The sequence below is a fragment of the Euphorbia lathyris genome, chromosome 3 (assembly GCF_963576675.1).
Source record: "Euphorbia lathyris chromosome 3, ddEupLath1.1, whole genome shotgun sequence".
Lineage (NCBI taxonomy): Eukaryota > Viridiplantae > Streptophyta > Magnoliopsida > Malpighiales > Euphorbiaceae > Euphorbia > Euphorbia lathyris.
In genome coordinates, this window is record NC_088912.1 from 5,624,972 (window position 1) to 5,642,175 (window position 17,204).

At 31.0% G+C, this 17,204-nt stretch overlaps 1 protein-coding gene across 1 annotated transcript; it reads right to left on the minus strand.

Annotated features, from left to right (window-relative positions):
• Nucleotides 1-15,548: 15,548 nt before the first annotated feature.
• Nucleotides 15,549-16,652, minus strand: LOC136224818 (ribosome-inactivating protein gelonin-like). Its single transcript, XM_066013245.1, has 2 exons — nucleotides 16,633-16,652; nucleotides 15,549-16,523 (listed from the first exon to the last, which is right to left on the minus strand). Exon 2 carries the CDS (start codon nucleotides 16,478-16,480, stop codon nucleotides 15,629-15,631), a length of 852 nt encoding a protein of 283 aa, XP_065869317.1. The 5' UTR covers nucleotides 16,481-16,523; nucleotides 16,633-16,652; the 3' UTR covers nucleotides 15,549-15,628.
• Nucleotides 16,653-17,204: the final 552 nt, after the last annotated feature.

Genomic DNA, 17,204 nt, shown 5'->3' on the forward strand with positions numbered 1-17,204 from the left:
AGAAGAGGTTGAGGCTATTTCAATTCTTAAATTACCACAGTATATTATGTTTACCTCTCTTACAAGCTAATGAATAAGCATAAGAAAGGTCCTAATAGAAAAGAACTGAAGAAAAGAACTGAAGAACGGTCGTATCTGCTAGATGTTGTTGTAGCAAAGAAAGACCTTTACATGTAATGAGTCGCTATTAGAAGGCGTGGATGCTCCAATAGAAGTCTGAGATGTAAAAAGGTACTAATAGAAAATGGTTGAAAAAGGTCATACATTTTATAAATACATGAGGGATAGAAATCTTATATGTACGCCGAAAAACTATAACCTATGTTTTTTCTTTCTCTTCAGGTTTGAGTATTGTGTTAATTTGAGAGTCTGAGTGCTGACACAGATGACCCGACAACTATCATCTTATTCAAATTCAATCAAACAATAGAGAAGAGGTTGAGGCTATTTCAATTCTTAAATTACCAAAATATATTATGTTTACCTCTCTTACAAGCTAATGATAAGCATAAGAAAGGTACTAATAGAAAAGAACTGAAGAACGGTAATATCTGCTAGATGTTTTCGTAGGAAAGAAAGACCTTTACATGTAATGACTTGCTATTAGAAGGCGTGGATGCTCCAATAGAAGTCTGAGATGTAAAAAGGTACTAATACAAAATGGTTGAAAAAGGTCATATATTTTATAAATACATGAGGGATAGAAATCTTATAAGTACGCCGAAGAACTATAACCTTTGTTTTTTCTTTCTCTTCAGGTTTGAGTATTGTTTTAATTTGAGAGTCTGAGTGCTCACACGGATGAGCCGACAGCTATCATCTTATTCAAATTCAATCAAACAATGGAGAAGAGGTTGAGGCTATTTCAATTCTTAAATTACCACAATATATTATGTTTACCTCTCTTACAAGCTAATGAATAAGCATAAGAAAGGTCCTAATAGAAAAGAACTGAAGAAAAGAACTGAAGAACGGTCGTATTTTCTAGATGTTGTTGTAGCAAAGAAAGACCTTTACATGTAATGACTTGCTATTAGAAGGCGTGGATGCTCCAATGGAAGTCTGAGATGTAAAAAGGTACTAATAGAAAATGGTTGAAAAAGGTCATACATTTTATAAATACATGAGGGATAGAAATCTTATAAGTACGCCGAAAAACTATAACCTTTGTTTTTTCTTTCTCTTCAGGTTTGAGTATTGTGTTAATTTGGGAGTCTGAGTGCTCACACAGATGACCCGACAACTATCATCTTATTCAAATTCAATCAAACAATAGAGAAGAGGTTGAGGCTATTTCAATTCTTAAATTACCACAATATATTATGTTTACCTCTCTTACAAGCTAATGAATAAGCATAAGAAAGGTACTAATAGAAAAGAACTGAAGAACGGTCGTATCTGCTAGATGTTGTCGTAGCAAAGAAAGACCTTTACATGTAATGACTTGCTATTAGAAGGCGTGGATGCTCCAATAGAAGTCTGAGATGTAAAAAGGTACTAATAGAAAATGGTTGAAAAAGGTCATACATTTTATAAATACATGAGGGATAGAAATCTTATAAGTACGCCGAAAAACTATAACCTTTGTTTTTTCTTTCTCTTCAGGTTTGAGTATTGTGTTAATTTGAGAGTCTGAGTGCTCACACGGATGAGCCGACAGCTATCATCTTGTTCAAATTCAATCAAACAATGGAGAAGAGGTTGAGGCTATTTCAATTCTTAAATTACCAGAATATATTATGTTTACCTCTCTTACAAGCTAATGAATAAGAATAAGAAAGGTACTAATAGAAAAGAACTGAAGAACGGTAATATCTGCTAGATGTTTTCGTAGCAAAGAAAGACCTTTACATGTAATGACTTGCTATTAGAAGGCGTGGATGCTCCAATAGAAGTCTGAGATGTAAAAAGGTACTAATACAAAATGGTTGAAAAAGGTCATACATTTTATAAATACATGAGGGATAGAAATCTTATAAGTACGCCGAAGAACTATAACCTTTGTTTTTTCTTTCTCTTCAGGTTTGAGTATTGTTTTAATTTGAGAGTCTGAGTGCTCACACGGATGAGCCGACAGCTATCATCTTATTCAAATTCAATCAAACAATGGAGAAGAGGTTGAGGCTATTTCAATTCTTAAATTACCACAGTATATTATGTTTACCTCTCTTACAAGCTAATGAATAAGCATAAGAAAGGTCCTAATAGAAAAGAACTGAAGAAAAGAACTGAAGAACGGTCGTATCTGCTAGATGTTGTTGTAGCAAAGAAAGACCTTTACATGTAATGAGTCGCTATTAGAAGGCGTGGATGCTCCAATAGAAGTCTGAGATGTAAAAAGGTACTAATAGAAAATGGTTGAAAAAGGTCATAAATTTTATAAATACATGAGGGATAGAAATCTTATAAGTACGCCGAAAAACTATAACCTATGTTTTTTCTTTCTCTTCAGGTTTGAGTATTGTGTTAATTTGAGAGTCTGAGTGCTGACACAGATGACCCGACAACTATCATCTTATTCAAATTCAATCAAACAATAGAGAAGAGGTTGAGGCTATTTCAATTCTTAAATTACCAAAATATATTATGTTTACCTCTCTTACAAGCTAATGATAAGCATAAGAAAGGTACTAATAGAAAAGAACTGAAGAACGGTAATATCTGCTAGATGTTTTCGTAGGAAAGAAAGACCTTTACATGTAATGACTTGCTATTAGAAGGCGTGGATGCTCCAATAGAAGTCTGAGATGTAAAAAGGTACTAATACAAAATGGTTGAAAAAGGTCATATATTTTATAAATACATGAGGGATAGAAATCTTATAAGTACGCCGAAGAACTATAACCTTTGTTTTTTCTTTCTCTTCAGGTTTGAGTATTGTTTTAATTTGAGAGTCTGAGTGCTCACACGGATGAGCCGACAGCTATCATCTTATTCAAATTCAATCAAACAATGGAGAAGAGGTTGAGGCTATTTCAATTCTTAAATTACCACAATATATTATGTTTACCTCTCTTACAAGCTAATGAATAAGCATAAGAAAGGTCCTAATAGAAAAGAACTGATGAAAAGAACTGAAGAACGGTCGTATCTGCTAGATGTTGTTGTAGCAAAGAAAGACCTTTACATGTAATGACTTGCTATTAGAAGGCGTGGATGCTCCAATAGAAGTCTGAGATGTAAAAAGGTACTAATAGAAAATGGTTGAAAAAGGTCATACATTTTATAAATACATGAGGGATAGAAATCTTATAAGTACGCCGAAAAACTATAACCTTTGTTTTTTCTTTCTCTTCAGGTTTGAGTATTGTGTTAATTTGGGAGTCTGAGTGCTCACACAGATGACCCGACAACTATCATCTTATTCAAATTCAATCAAACAATAGAGAAGAGGTTGAGGCTATTTCAATTCTTAAATTACCACAATATATTATGTTTACCTCTCTTACAAGCTAATGAATAAGCATAAGAAAGGTACTAATAGAAAAGAACTGAAGAACGGTCATATCTGCTAGATGTTGTCGTTGCAAAGAAAGACCTTTACATGTAATGACTTGCTATTAGAAGGCGTGGATGCTCCAATAGAAGTCTGAGATGTAAAAAGGTACTAATAGAAAATGGTTGAAAAATGTCATACATTTTATAAATACATGAGGGATAGAAATCTTATAAGTACGCCGAAAAACTATAACCTTTGTTTTTTTCTTTCTCTTCAAGTTTGAGTATTGTGTTAATTTGGGAGTCTGAGTGCTCACACAGATGACCCGACAACTATCATCTTATTCAAATTCAATCAAACAATAGAGAAGAGGTTGAGGCTATTTCAATTCTTAAATTACCACAATATATTATGTTTACCTCTCTTACAAGCTAATGAATAAGCATAAGAAAGGTACTAATAGAAAAGAACTGAAGAACGGTCGTATCTGCTAGATGTTGTCGTAGCAAAGAAAGACCTTTACATGTAATGACTTGCTATTAGAAGGCGTGGATGCTCCAATAGAAGTCTGAGATGTAAAAAGGTACTAATAGAAAATGGTTGAAAAAGGTCATACATTTTATAAATACATGAGGGATAGAAATCTTATAAGTACGCCGAAAAACTATAACCTTTGTTTTTTCTTTCTCTTCAGGTTTGAGTATTGTGTTAATTTGAGAGTCTGAGTGCTCACACGGATGAGCCGACAGCTATCATCTTGTTCAAATTCAATCAAACAATGGAGAAGAGGTTGAGGCTATTTCAATTCTTAAATTACCAGAATATATTATGTTTACCTCTCTTACAAGCTAATGAATAAGAATAAGAAAGGTACTAATAGAAAAGAACTGAAGAACGGTAATACCTGCTAGATGTTTTCGTAGCAAAGAAAGACCTTTACATGTAATGACTTGCTATTAGAAGGCGTGGATGCTCCAATAGAAGTCTGAGATGTAAAAAGGTACTAATACAAAATGGTTGAAAAAGGTCATACATTTTATAAATACATGAGGGATAGAAATCTTATAAGTACGCCGAAGAACTATAACCTTTGTTTTTTCTTTCTCTTCAGGTTTGAGTATTGTTTTAATTTGAGAGTCTGAGTGCTCACACGGATGAGCCGACAGCTATCATCTTATTCAAATTCAATCAAACAATGGAGAAGAGGTTGAGGCTATTTCAATTCTTAAATTACCACAGTATATTATGTTTACCTCTCTTACAAGCTAATGAATAAGCATAAGAAAGGTCCTAATAGAAAAGAACTGAAGAAAAGAACTGAAGAACGGTCGTATCTGCTAGATGTTGTTGTAGCAAAGAAAGACCTTTACATGTAATGAGTCGCTATTAGAAGGCGTGGATGCTCCAATAGAAGTCTGAGATGTAAAAAGGTACTAATAGAAAATGGTTGAAAAAGGTCATACATTTTATAAATACATGAGGGATAGAAATCTTATATGTACGCCGAAAAACTATAACCTATGTTTTTTCTTTCTCTTCAGGTTTGAGTATTGTGTTAATTTGAGAGTCTGAGTGCTGACACAGATGACCCGACAACTATCATCTTATTCAAATTCAATCAAACAATAGAGAAGAGGTTGAGGCTATTTCAATTCTTAAATTACCAAAATATATTATGTTTACCTCTCTTACAAGCTAATGATAAGCATAAGAAAGGTACTAATAGAAAAGAACTGAAGAACGGTAATATCTGCTAGATGTTTTCGTAGGAAAGAAAGACCTTTACATGTAATGACTTGCTATTAGAAGGCGTGGATGCTCCAATAGAAGTCTGAGATGTAAAAAGGTACTAATACAAAATGGTTGAAAAAGGTCATATATTTTATAAATACATGAGGGATAGAAATCTTATAAGTACGCCGAAGAACTATAACCTTTGTTTTTTCTTTCTCTTCAGGTTTGAGTATTGTTTTAATTTGAGAGTCTGAGTGCTCACACGGATGAGCCGACAGCTATCATCTTATTCAAATTCAATCAAACAATGGAGAAGAGGTTGAGGCTATTTCAATTCTTAAATTACCACAATATATTATGTTTACCTCTCTTACAAGCTAATGAATAAGCATAAGAAAGGTCCTAATAGAAAAGAACTGAAGAAAAGAACTGAAGAACGGTCGTATTTTCTAGATGTTGTTGTAGCAAAGAAAGACCTTTACATGTAATGACTTGCTATTAGAAGGCGTGGATGCTCCAATGGAAGTCTGAGATGTAAAAAGGTACTAATAGAAAATGGTTGAAAAAGGTCATACATTTTATAAATACATGAGGGATAGAAATCTTATAAGTACGCCGAAAAACTATAACCTTTGTTTTTTCTTTCTCTTCAGGTTTGAGTATTGTGTTAATTTGGGAGTCTGAGTGCTCACACAGATGACCCGACAACTATCATCTTATTCAAATTCAATCAAACAATAGAGAAGAGGTTGAGGCTATTTCAATTCTTAAATTACCACAATATATTATGTTTACCTCTCTTACAAGCTAATGAATAAGCATAAGAAAGGTACTAATAGAAAAGAACTGAAGAACGGTCGTATCTGCTAGATGTTGTCGTAGCAAAGAAAGACCTTTACATGTAATGACTTGCTATTAGAAGGCGTGGATGCTCCAATAGAAGTCTGAGATGTAAAAAGGTACTAATAGAAAATGGTTGAAAAAGGTCATACATTTTATAAATACATGAGGGATAGAAATCTTATAAGTACGCCGAAAAACTATAACCTTTGTTTTTTCTTTCTCTTCAGGTTTGAGTATTGTGTTAATTTGAGAGTCTGAGTGCTCACACGGATGAGCCGACAGCTATCATCTTGTTCAAATTCAATCAAACAATGGAGAAGAGGTTGAGGCTATTTCAATTCTTAAATTACCAGAATATATTATGTTTACCTCTCTTACAAGCTAATGAATAAGAATAAGAAAGGTACTAATAGAAAAGAACTGAAGAACGGTAATATCTGCTAGATGTTTTCGTAGGAAAGAAAGACCTTTACATGTAATGACTTGCTATTAGAAGGCGTGGATGCTCCAATAGAAGTCTGAGATGTAAAAAGGTACTAATACAAAATGGTTGAAAAAGGTCATATATTTTATAAATACATGAGGGATAGAAATCTTATAAGTACGCCGAAGAACTATAACCTTTGTTTTTTCTTTCTCTTCAGGTTTGAGTATTGTGTTAATTTGAGAGTCTGAGTGCTGACACAGATGACCCGACAACTATCATCTTATTCAAATTCAATCAAACAATAGAGAAGAGGTTGAGGCTATTTCAATTCTTAAATTACCAAAATATATTATGTTTACCTCTCTTACAAGCTAATGATAAGCATAAGAAAGGTACTAATAGAAAAGAACTGAAGAACGGTAATATCTGCTAGATGTTTTCGTAGGAAAGAAAGACCTTTACATGTAATGACTTGCTATTAGAAGGCGTGGATGCTCCAATAGAAGTCTGAGATGTAAAAAGGTACTAATACAAAATGGTTGAAAAAGGTCATATATTTTATAAATACATGAGGGATAGAAATCTTATAAGTACGCCGAAGAACTATAACCTTTGTTTTTTCTTTCTCTTCAGGTTTGAGTATTGTTTTAATTTGAGAGTCTGAGTGCTCACACGGATGAGCCGACAGCTATCATCTTATTCAAATTCAATCAAACAATGGAGAAGAGGTTGAGGCTATTTCAATTCTTAAATTACCACAATATATTATGTTTACCTCTCTTACAAGCTAATGAATAAGCATAAGAAAGGTCCTAATAGAAAAGAACTGAAGAAAAGAACTGAAGAACGGTCGTATCTGCTAGATGTTGTTGTAGCAAAGAAAGACCTTTACATGTAATGACTTGCTATTAGAAGGCGTGGATGCTCCAATAGAAGTCTGAGATGTAAAAAGGTACTAATAGAAAATGGTTGAAAAAGGTCATACATTTTATAAATACATGAGGGATAGAAATCTTATAAGTACGCCGAAAAACTATAACCTTTGTTTTTTCTTTCTCTTCAGGTTTGAGTATTGTGTTAATTTGGGAGTCTGAGTGCTCACACAGATGACCCGACAACTATCATCTTATTCAAATTCAATCAAACAATAGAGAAGAGGTTGAGGCTATTTCAATTCTTAAATTACCACAATATATTATGTTTACCTCTCTTACAAGCTAATGAATAAGCATAAGAAAGGTACTAATAGAAAAGAACTGAAGAACGGTCATATCTGCTAGATGTTGTCGTTGCAAAGAAAGACCTTTACATGTAATGACTTGCTATTAGAAGGCGTGGATGCTCCAATAGAAGTCTGAGATGTAAAAAGGTACTAATAGAAAATGGTTGAAAAATGTCATACATTTTATAAATACATGAGGGATAGAAATCTTATAAGTACGCCGAAAAACTATAACCTTTGTTTTTTTCTTTCTCTTCAAGTTTGAGTATTGTGTTAATTTGAGAGTCTGAGTGCTCACACGGATGAGCCGATAGCTATCATCTTATTCAAATTCAATCAAACAATGGAGAAGAGGTTGAGGGTATTTCAATTCTTAAATTAGCACAATATATTATATTTACCTCTCTTACAAGCTAATGAATAAGCATAAGAAAAAAGAGTGCAGCCAAATTTCAACTCCAATGGAAATCACATTTGCTAAAAATCAAAAGAAAATGAATGTTATGATATAAAACTTCTATCTCTGACGAAACATTGGCTTCTTTCCGTTTGCAAATCAATTCAACTGCAGAATTCAAACTGAATGAAAAATATGGGTAAACCCATCGACTCTAAATTTGCTTATGTTTATCCTCATGAAATATCATGATGGAATTCTGTCAGCAAGGCTGACAAAATTCAGATGGAACAATACATCAGAATTTCCTGACGAAATTTAGGACATTTATTCCGTGAACTTGCGTGACCGTATAGATACACCGAATTAACCAACAATCAATACATTTATTGGGTTAAAATAATTTGATGACAGAATTGTGTCAGAATATGATTTTTATTTTTCTAAAAAATATTATATTTTTAATTTTATATATGCTAAAATTATTTGCATAATACCCAATTAAAATATTGTAAAACAAAAACACAATATGGTACAAATTTATATATTTAACAATAATATAAATCTTTCTTAAAAAAACAATAATATAAATCCAAAATATTACAATAATTACAAAACCTAGTATTTTTAATTGATTATATAATACAAATATATATATAAATATATATATATATATATATATAAATATATATATATATATAGGGGTGAGATCCAGTGTGATAAGGGGTTAGAGTGTGACAATGAGTTTATTATGTGACATAACAAAACTACGTAGTTTTGATGATAATTAAAAAGGGAAAGGTGACAAATTTGTAAATAAAATGAAAGAGATGATAAAGAAAATTTCCGGTGAACGGAATCCGGGTGGACGTTTTCTTGCGGTACAAAAGGTGGCCAGAAAATTCTCAAAAAAATTCAGAACATGTAAAACATTATTCTAAGCAACGTTAATTCTTGGGTCGAAGCGCGATTTCTTACGGTTTAGTCCCAATAAAACGTTTTCCTTAATTTTATCCATTTTACATGCTTTAACAATTTGTTGGGTCAAAACTGTAAGGAATCTCGATTTGAGCCAAGAATTAAAGTTTCTTAAAATGATGTTTTAAATGTTTTGGATTTTTTTGATAATTTTCTGGGCATATTTTTTGTCCTACTTACATTGTTCCAAATCAGTTTACAATTTGTTCCAACATAATACTTATATTGTTTGAACAGAAAATTGTTTTATTTCTTTTCTTTAAAATACATTTTTCTGACATTTCTAACCTCGTTTTTCGAAAAATTTTATACTATTAGACTCGTCTGAATAAGACGGTCATTTTAAGGTCCCTCAGGTTCAAGTAAAAAAAATTCCGGTGAACGAAATCCGGGTGGGCGTTTTCTGGCGAGAAAAAAAACGCCCAGAAAATTCTCAAAAAATTCCATAAAATGTAAAACATTATTCTAAGAAATTTTAATTCTTGGGTCGAAGCAGGATTTCTTACGGTTTAATCCCAATAAAACTTTTCCTTAATTTTATCAATTTTACATGCTTCAACAATTTATTGGGTCAAAACTATAAGGAATCTCGATTTTTGAGCCAAGAATTAAAGTTTCTTAAAATGATGTTTTACATGTGTTGAAATTTTTTGATAATTTTCTGGGCACGTTTTTTTGTCCTACTTACATTGTTCCAAATCAGTGTACCATTTGTTCCAACATAATACTTATATTATTCCAACAGAAAAATGTTTTATTTCTTTTTTTAAAATACATTTTCCCGACATTTCTAACCTCGTTTTTCGAAAAATTTTATACTATTAGACTCGCCTAATTAGACGAGCCATTTTAAGATCCCTGAAACTCAAGTAAAAAAAATTCCGGTGAACGGAATCCGGGTGGACCCAATAAATTGTTGAAGGATGTAAAATATTATTCTAAGAAACTTCAATTCTTAGGCCGAAGCGGGATTTCTTACGGTTTTGACCCAATAAATTGTTGAAGGATGTAAAATGGATAAAATTAAGTAAAAAGTTTTATTGGGACTAAACCGTCAGAAATCGTACTTCGACTCAAGAATTACAATTTCTCCAAATAATGTTTTACATTTTCTGGAATTGTTTGAGAATTTTCTAGGCACTTTCGGGTTTTTTTTATCGGAAAACGCCAATCTAACCGTCGGATTCCGTTGATTTGGGACTAAACCGTAAAGAATCGCATTTTAAGTCAAGAATTAAAGTTTCTCAGAATAATGTTTTACATTTTTTGAATTTTTTTGAGAATTTTCTGGACAATTTTTTTCACAGAAAAACAGGTCGCCGGATTCCATTCACCGGAAATTTTTTTACCCGAGCTTCTGGGATCTTAAAATGACCGTCTAATTAAGACGAGTCCAACGGAATAATTTTTTTTTTGAAAAACAATGTTGGAAAAGTTGGGAAAATGCATTTTAAAGAAAAAAATAAAACAATTTTCTCTTTCCTTTTATTTACAAATTTGTCATCTCATTTTGGTTAATTACAAAATTGGTCGTTGTCACACAATAAGAAATGTGTCACAGCTGATCTCATATATATATATATATATATATATATAGGTAGGGGAGGGATCAAGTGAGAACCCTCCCTGAATGCTGTTGAATGGGATTCGAACCCTAGCCACTTAAATGTACTACACTCTACTTACCACTAAGACAATTGCTTCTCTTATGCATCATATCACGCGCGCTGCTTAATATACTATTGTACTAGTAGCTTCTATTGTTTAATATTTGACGAATGCACATATTAATATCGATTAAATATGCATAATAATGAATTATTAATAGAAAAAAAAGAAATATGCATAATAATGAATTATTAATAGAAAAAATACAAGAACATGCTCTAATTTCTTATTTAATTCCTTTATATTTTTGTAATTTATGTTATATAAGAAAATATACGTTATATTTTTTTACAACATGTGTTATTTTTTTTCGAAATGAGTTATAAATTATATTATAGAACAAATGAAAAAAAACGATCCTGATATCTACTGATTTTTTTAGAACATTATACTTAATTTTTGGAACACAAACTATAAACTTTAGAACATACATTATGTGTTTTAGAACATGCGTTACATTTTTTCGAACATGAGTTATAAATTATATTATAGAACAAACACGAACTATGAAGTTTAGAACGTATGACATACTTTTTAGAACAGACATTATGTTTTTTGAGAACATGTGTTATGTTTTTTCGAACATGAGTTATAAATTATTATAGAAGAAATGAAAAAACGACCCAGATATCTACTGATTTTTTTAGAACATTATACTTAATTTTTGGAACACAAACTATAAACTTTAGAACATACGTTATGTTTTTTAGAACAGGCGTTATGTTTTTTCAAACATGAGTTATAAATTATATTATAGAACAAACACGAACTATGAAGTTTAGAACGTACAACATATTTTTTAGAATATACGTTATGTTTTTTAGAATATGTGTTATGTTTTTTCGAACATGAGTTATAAATTATATTATAGAACAAATGAAAAAACGATCCAGATATCTACTGATTTTTTTAAAACATTATACTTAATTTTTGGAACATAAAAACTATAAACTCTAGAACATGTGTTATGTTTTTTAGAACATGCGTTACGTTTTTTCGAACATGAGTTATAAATTATATTATAGAACAAATGCAAAAATGATCGAGATATTTACTGATTTTTTTAAACATTATACTTAATTTGGAGAACGTAAATTATAAAGTTTAGAATTATGTAACATTATTTAGAACATCGTCCTTAACATTTAAAAACATAATTATTACAAAAAAATATAGAGGAATTAAATAAATAAAAAATTGGAGCATGTTTTTGAATTTTTTGTTCTATTAATAATTCATTATTATGCATATTTCGTTTTTTTCTATTAATAATTTATTATTATGCACATTTAATCGATATTTAAGAAGTGCATGTGTCAAATATTAAAAAATAGAAGCTACATGGATAATGGTATATTAATCAGCGCGCTCCATAATGAATAAGGAAAACAATGGTCTCAAAAGTAAGTAGCATGGAGTATATGTGAAGTGGTCACGGTTCAAACCCCACCAACAACATTCCGTTTTTGTTAATTTTTACACTCAAAACGACGTAGTTTTGAGTGGTTCTCACCTAAGGATGTGTCCTCATCTAAAAAAGGGTTCTCACAAGAGCCCTCTCATATATATATATATATAGGGTGAGACCCAGTGTGACAAGGGGTTAGAGTGTGACAAGGAGCTTATTGCGTGACATAACAAAACTACGTAGTTTTGATGATAATTAAAAAGGGCAAGGTGACAAATTTGTAAATAAAATGAAAGAGATGATAGAGAAAATTGTTTTATTTCTTTTCTTTAAAATACATTTTTCCGACATCTCTAACATCATTTTTCAAAAATTTTTATACTATTAGACTCATCTAAATTAAACGGTCATTTTAAGATCCCTGAATCTCAAGTAAAAAAATTTCCGGTGAACGGAATCCGAGTGGACGTTTTCCGGCGAGAAAAAAGTGCCCAGAAAATTCTTAAAAAATCCAGAAAATGTAAAACATTATTCTAAGAAACTTTAATTCTTGGGTCGACGCGGGATTTCTTATAGTTTAGTCCCAATAAAAAATTTTCCTTAATTTTATCCATTTTACATGCTTCAACAATTTGTTGGGTCAAAACTGTAAGGAATCTCGCTTTGAGCCAAAAATTAAAGTTTCTTAATATTATGTTTTAAATGTTTTGAAATTTTTTGATAATTTTCTGGACACGTTTTTGCTCCTACTTACATTGTTCCAAATCAGTGTACCATTTGTTCCAACATAATACTTATAATGTTCCAACAGAAAATTATTTTATTTCTTTTCTTTAAAATACATTTTCCCGATATTTCTAACCTTATTTTTTGAAAAATTTTATACTATTAGACTCGTCTAAATTAGACGGTCATTTTAAGATCCCTGAAGTTCAAGTAAAAAAAATTCCGGTTAACGGAATCCGGGTGGGAATTTTCTAGCGAGCAAAAAAGTGTCCAGAAAATTCTCAAACAATTCCAAAAAATGTAAAACATTATTCTAAAAATTTTTAATTCTTGGGTCGAAGTGGGATTTCTTACGGTTTAATTCTAATAAAACTTATTCCTTAATTTTATCCATTTTACATGCTTCAACAATTTATTGGGTCAAAACTATAAGGAATCTCGCTTTGAGCCAAGAATTAAAGTTTCTTAAAATGATGTTTTACATGTTTTGGAATTTTTTGATAATTTTCTGAGCACGTTTTTTGTCGTACTTACATTGTTCCAAATTAGTGTACCATTTGTTCCAAATCAATGTACAATTTGTTCCAACATAATACTTATGTTGTTCCAACAGAAAAATGTTTTATTTCTTTTCTTTAAAATACATTTTCCCGACATTTCTAACATCGTTTTTCAAAAAATTTTATACTATTAGACTCGTATATATTAGACGGTCATTTTAAAATCCCTGAAACTTAAGTAAAAAAAATTTCGGTGAACGGAATCAGAGTGACCGTTTTCTGGCGAGAACAAAAGTGCTCGAAAAATTCTCAAAAAATGTAAAACATTATTCTAAGAAACTTTAATGCTTGGGCCGAAGCGGGATTTCTTACGGTTTTGACCCAATAAATTGTTGAAGGATGTAAAATGGATAAAATTAAGGAAAAAGTTTTATTGTGACTAAACCGTAAGAAATCCTACTTCGACTCAAGAATTAAAGTTTCTCCAAATAATGTTTTACATTTTTTGGAATTGTTTGAGAATTTTCTAGGCAATTTTGGGTTTTTTTTTATCGGAAAACGCCCATCTAATTTTGAGTTTAATTATCGGGTTTTCTGGGCACTTTCTGGGCATTTTCGGTTTTTTCGGGATTCCGTTGATTTGGGACTAAACCGTAAGTAATCTCATTTTGAGTCAAGAATTAAAGTTTCTCAGAATAATGTTTTACATTTTTTTGGAATTTTTTAAGAATTTTCTGGACATTTTTTTCTCACAGAAAAACAGATCACCGGATTCCATTCACCGGAAATTTTTTTACCCGAGCTTCTGGGATCTTAAAATGACCGTCTAATTAAGACGAGTCCAAAGGTATAAAAAATTTTGAAAAACAATGTTGGAAAAGTTGGGAAAATGCATTTTAAAAAAAAAATAAAACAATTTTCTCTTTCCTTTTATTTACAAATTTACCACCTCCTTTTGGTTAATTACAAAATTAATCTTTATCACACCATAAGAAATGTGTCTCATATATATATATATATATATATACTTATACACACTAAAGGTAGAGATACATGGTTGGCTGCAGTCTTTTGATGTTTTAGATGACAGACAAAATGTGTTGTGTGAATAACGTTCATATGGTAGCAATCAAATTGTGCGGTATTCTCTGAATGGTAATCATATAACAATATATCTAATATGTTATGCCACCTTAATTATATTCTCCTGACATACTATTTAAATAATTATCAGATTATAAAGTTAAGATGTAGTTGTTATAATAACTTTGTGACATTTATGACATATATGTTTTCGTTTAGTGTAATTGGAACGTAATTAACATGACAAAATATGTAATAAATTTTGTCAAGGTATTTATGTTCAGATGACAGTATATCTAAACTATTATGTCCAGTTAATATAGGTTACATGAGCTTATTTGTACAAAATCTGGCACATTAAATCTTTATACGTAGCTATTATATTGATGTCATGGTAGTTTTAGTTTATATATTGGCCTAATACATCATCAGCTCCCCGAACTTGTCCATAATAGTAGATTGGCTCCCCGAATTTTGTAAGTGTCTCAACAACTCCCTAAATTTACTTATTTTGTATCACTAGCTCCCTAAACTTATCCATAAAAATTTATTAGCTCCTTGAACTTTGCAAATGTATCACAAGCTCCCTAAACTTGCTTATTCCGTAACAACTAAACACAAAAACTTATTAAACATAAATTCTAAAAATACATCTTCATCTATTCATGATGTAATTTTTTCTCCTTCCCTACCTTTCAACCTATTATAATAGTTAGTTTTAGCAATACTTAACATAAAATTTAAAAAGGCTGTTGACTGGTTATTTGACTTTCCTATTGACCTTTCAAAATAAATGTGTTAATAGTTTGAAGTCGCGTCGTGCTTTTTATTAAGTTGTTTGTAACTATGTTACACACCAAACATTCTAGATACTTTTTTATTTTTTTATTAACTTGTATATAGCAAAGTTTTTTTTTTTTTTTGAATGATTGTATATAGCAAAGTTAGTTGTTAGTTAATTTCTATACGATTCACTAAAAAAATATGTAATATAAAATAAATAGAGCAGTAAATATGTATTTTTCAAAAAACAATGAGGCAAATTTAGACCTTATCCTTTTTAATAATAAACATCAACCAAGCCCATACAGTGTTAATACTTTTATTTATAGCTGACAAAAAGTAGCCTTATATTGAGAATCTGCTAGTAATTAATTATTCTCAATGACTACTTAATTATTTGAAATATGAACATAAACATTTTCAATCAAATTGTAGCAACTCTTCATCAGAAATTGCTTCTCCAAGTCTGTCTCCAGTTCCTTTATAGAGCAACATTGCAATATCTGGTTTTACCTCTGCAACACTAGACACATATTTAATTGAATAATCTTCATTTTGCACTTGAACTTTTGTTTTAAATTTTCCATCTGAACCAGATTTCTGAATTTGTTCTGAAAGAGAATTCCATTGGTTTTCGTAGCTAATAGTATCTCCTTTTGGAGTATACCCAAATTCCAAATTATTCTTAATATATTGCTCGATGAATTTGAATCTTGACGCCTCTGCAACCATTTCCGCTACAACAACTAGGCTATGACGAAAAGCATCGTTAACATTTCTACCATCGAAGTTATGGAGTGTATCAATGGCTGTCGCTAATGCTCCAATTCCTAACGGAATTTTCGATCTGTCGCCTAACTTAGCATAAGTTGAATCCAATTGCAGTCTAACTTTCTCTGTTCCATCAAAAAGGAGCTTTTCTGATCCTTCTGGAGCATCTTTTAGAAAGAATGAATTACCTTCAGATTTATACCCAATAACATACACATCAACAACATATAATGCTAATGTGATTGAGTGTTTGGAATCATAATTAATGAGTTCCACCAGAAGAAATTTATTCTGAGAGGTTACTTCGGATGGTTTTCGAAGAAGTGGTATTCCGTGGCTTTCAGTTACACTACGTAAATTGTTTCTTAAAGACGTAATGAAATTTTGGTAGCTTCCAATGGTGTAGAGATGGGTTGTGAATCTGACCGTTGGGTAATTCTGAGAGGAAGCAATTGCAAAAGTGAAACATAACCATGTTGCCAACACAAACCACTGCTTCATCTTTCAACTTCTCGAATTTCACAATATAATTTTTCTTCACCTGCTGAAAATTTCAACAGTCAAAAATTATTAGAGAAGGAGAAATTCTACAATATCACATAAGGGATATAATATATGTTCGAGAGAGAGAAAGAGAGATTTGATTTACTTACAGAATAGAATAATGATCGAGTGGGCAAAGAGAACAAGATGAATTTTAGCATTTCATTATCTTCTTCTTTTATAGGAGAAATCCTGGGTTCCTCTTTTTGACTATTTGTTCTAGGTAACTGTACTTTTTATTTTATTTCTTGCTTTAAATTATTGAAAGACAACGTGTGATAATTATCTATTGAGGTCCTTCTATATATTTTGAATAACAATATAACAAAAGTAAAGAAAACCTGCTGATGAGATCCCTTGTGATCAAATCATTCAATTCAGAAGTTTAAACCCAATACTAATAGTATTTTATTATTTATATTATTTTCATACTCAACAACGTTAATGATTTCGTGGAAATCTAGTTTTTACAGCATAAGAGATACGAATTTTGAGCAACCCTTAAATATAAAACGTATCAGATTAGCGGAGTGAGTTATTTGCTTAAGAAAATTTCGTGGAAATTGTTCACGTATTTGAAGAATTTGTTGACTATATAATGTAGAACATTTAAAAGTTCTTTCTATCTCTTTAAATAGGTGAGATAATTCTTTTAAAAGGTAGTATATTTTGAGATTAATTA

What these genes read in the sequence shown, in the direction of transcription:
- LOC136224818 (XM_066013245.1), bottom strand. Translation starts at nt 16,480, where the DNA reads ATGAAGCAGTGGTTTGTGTTGGCAACATGGTTATGTTTCACTTTTGCA.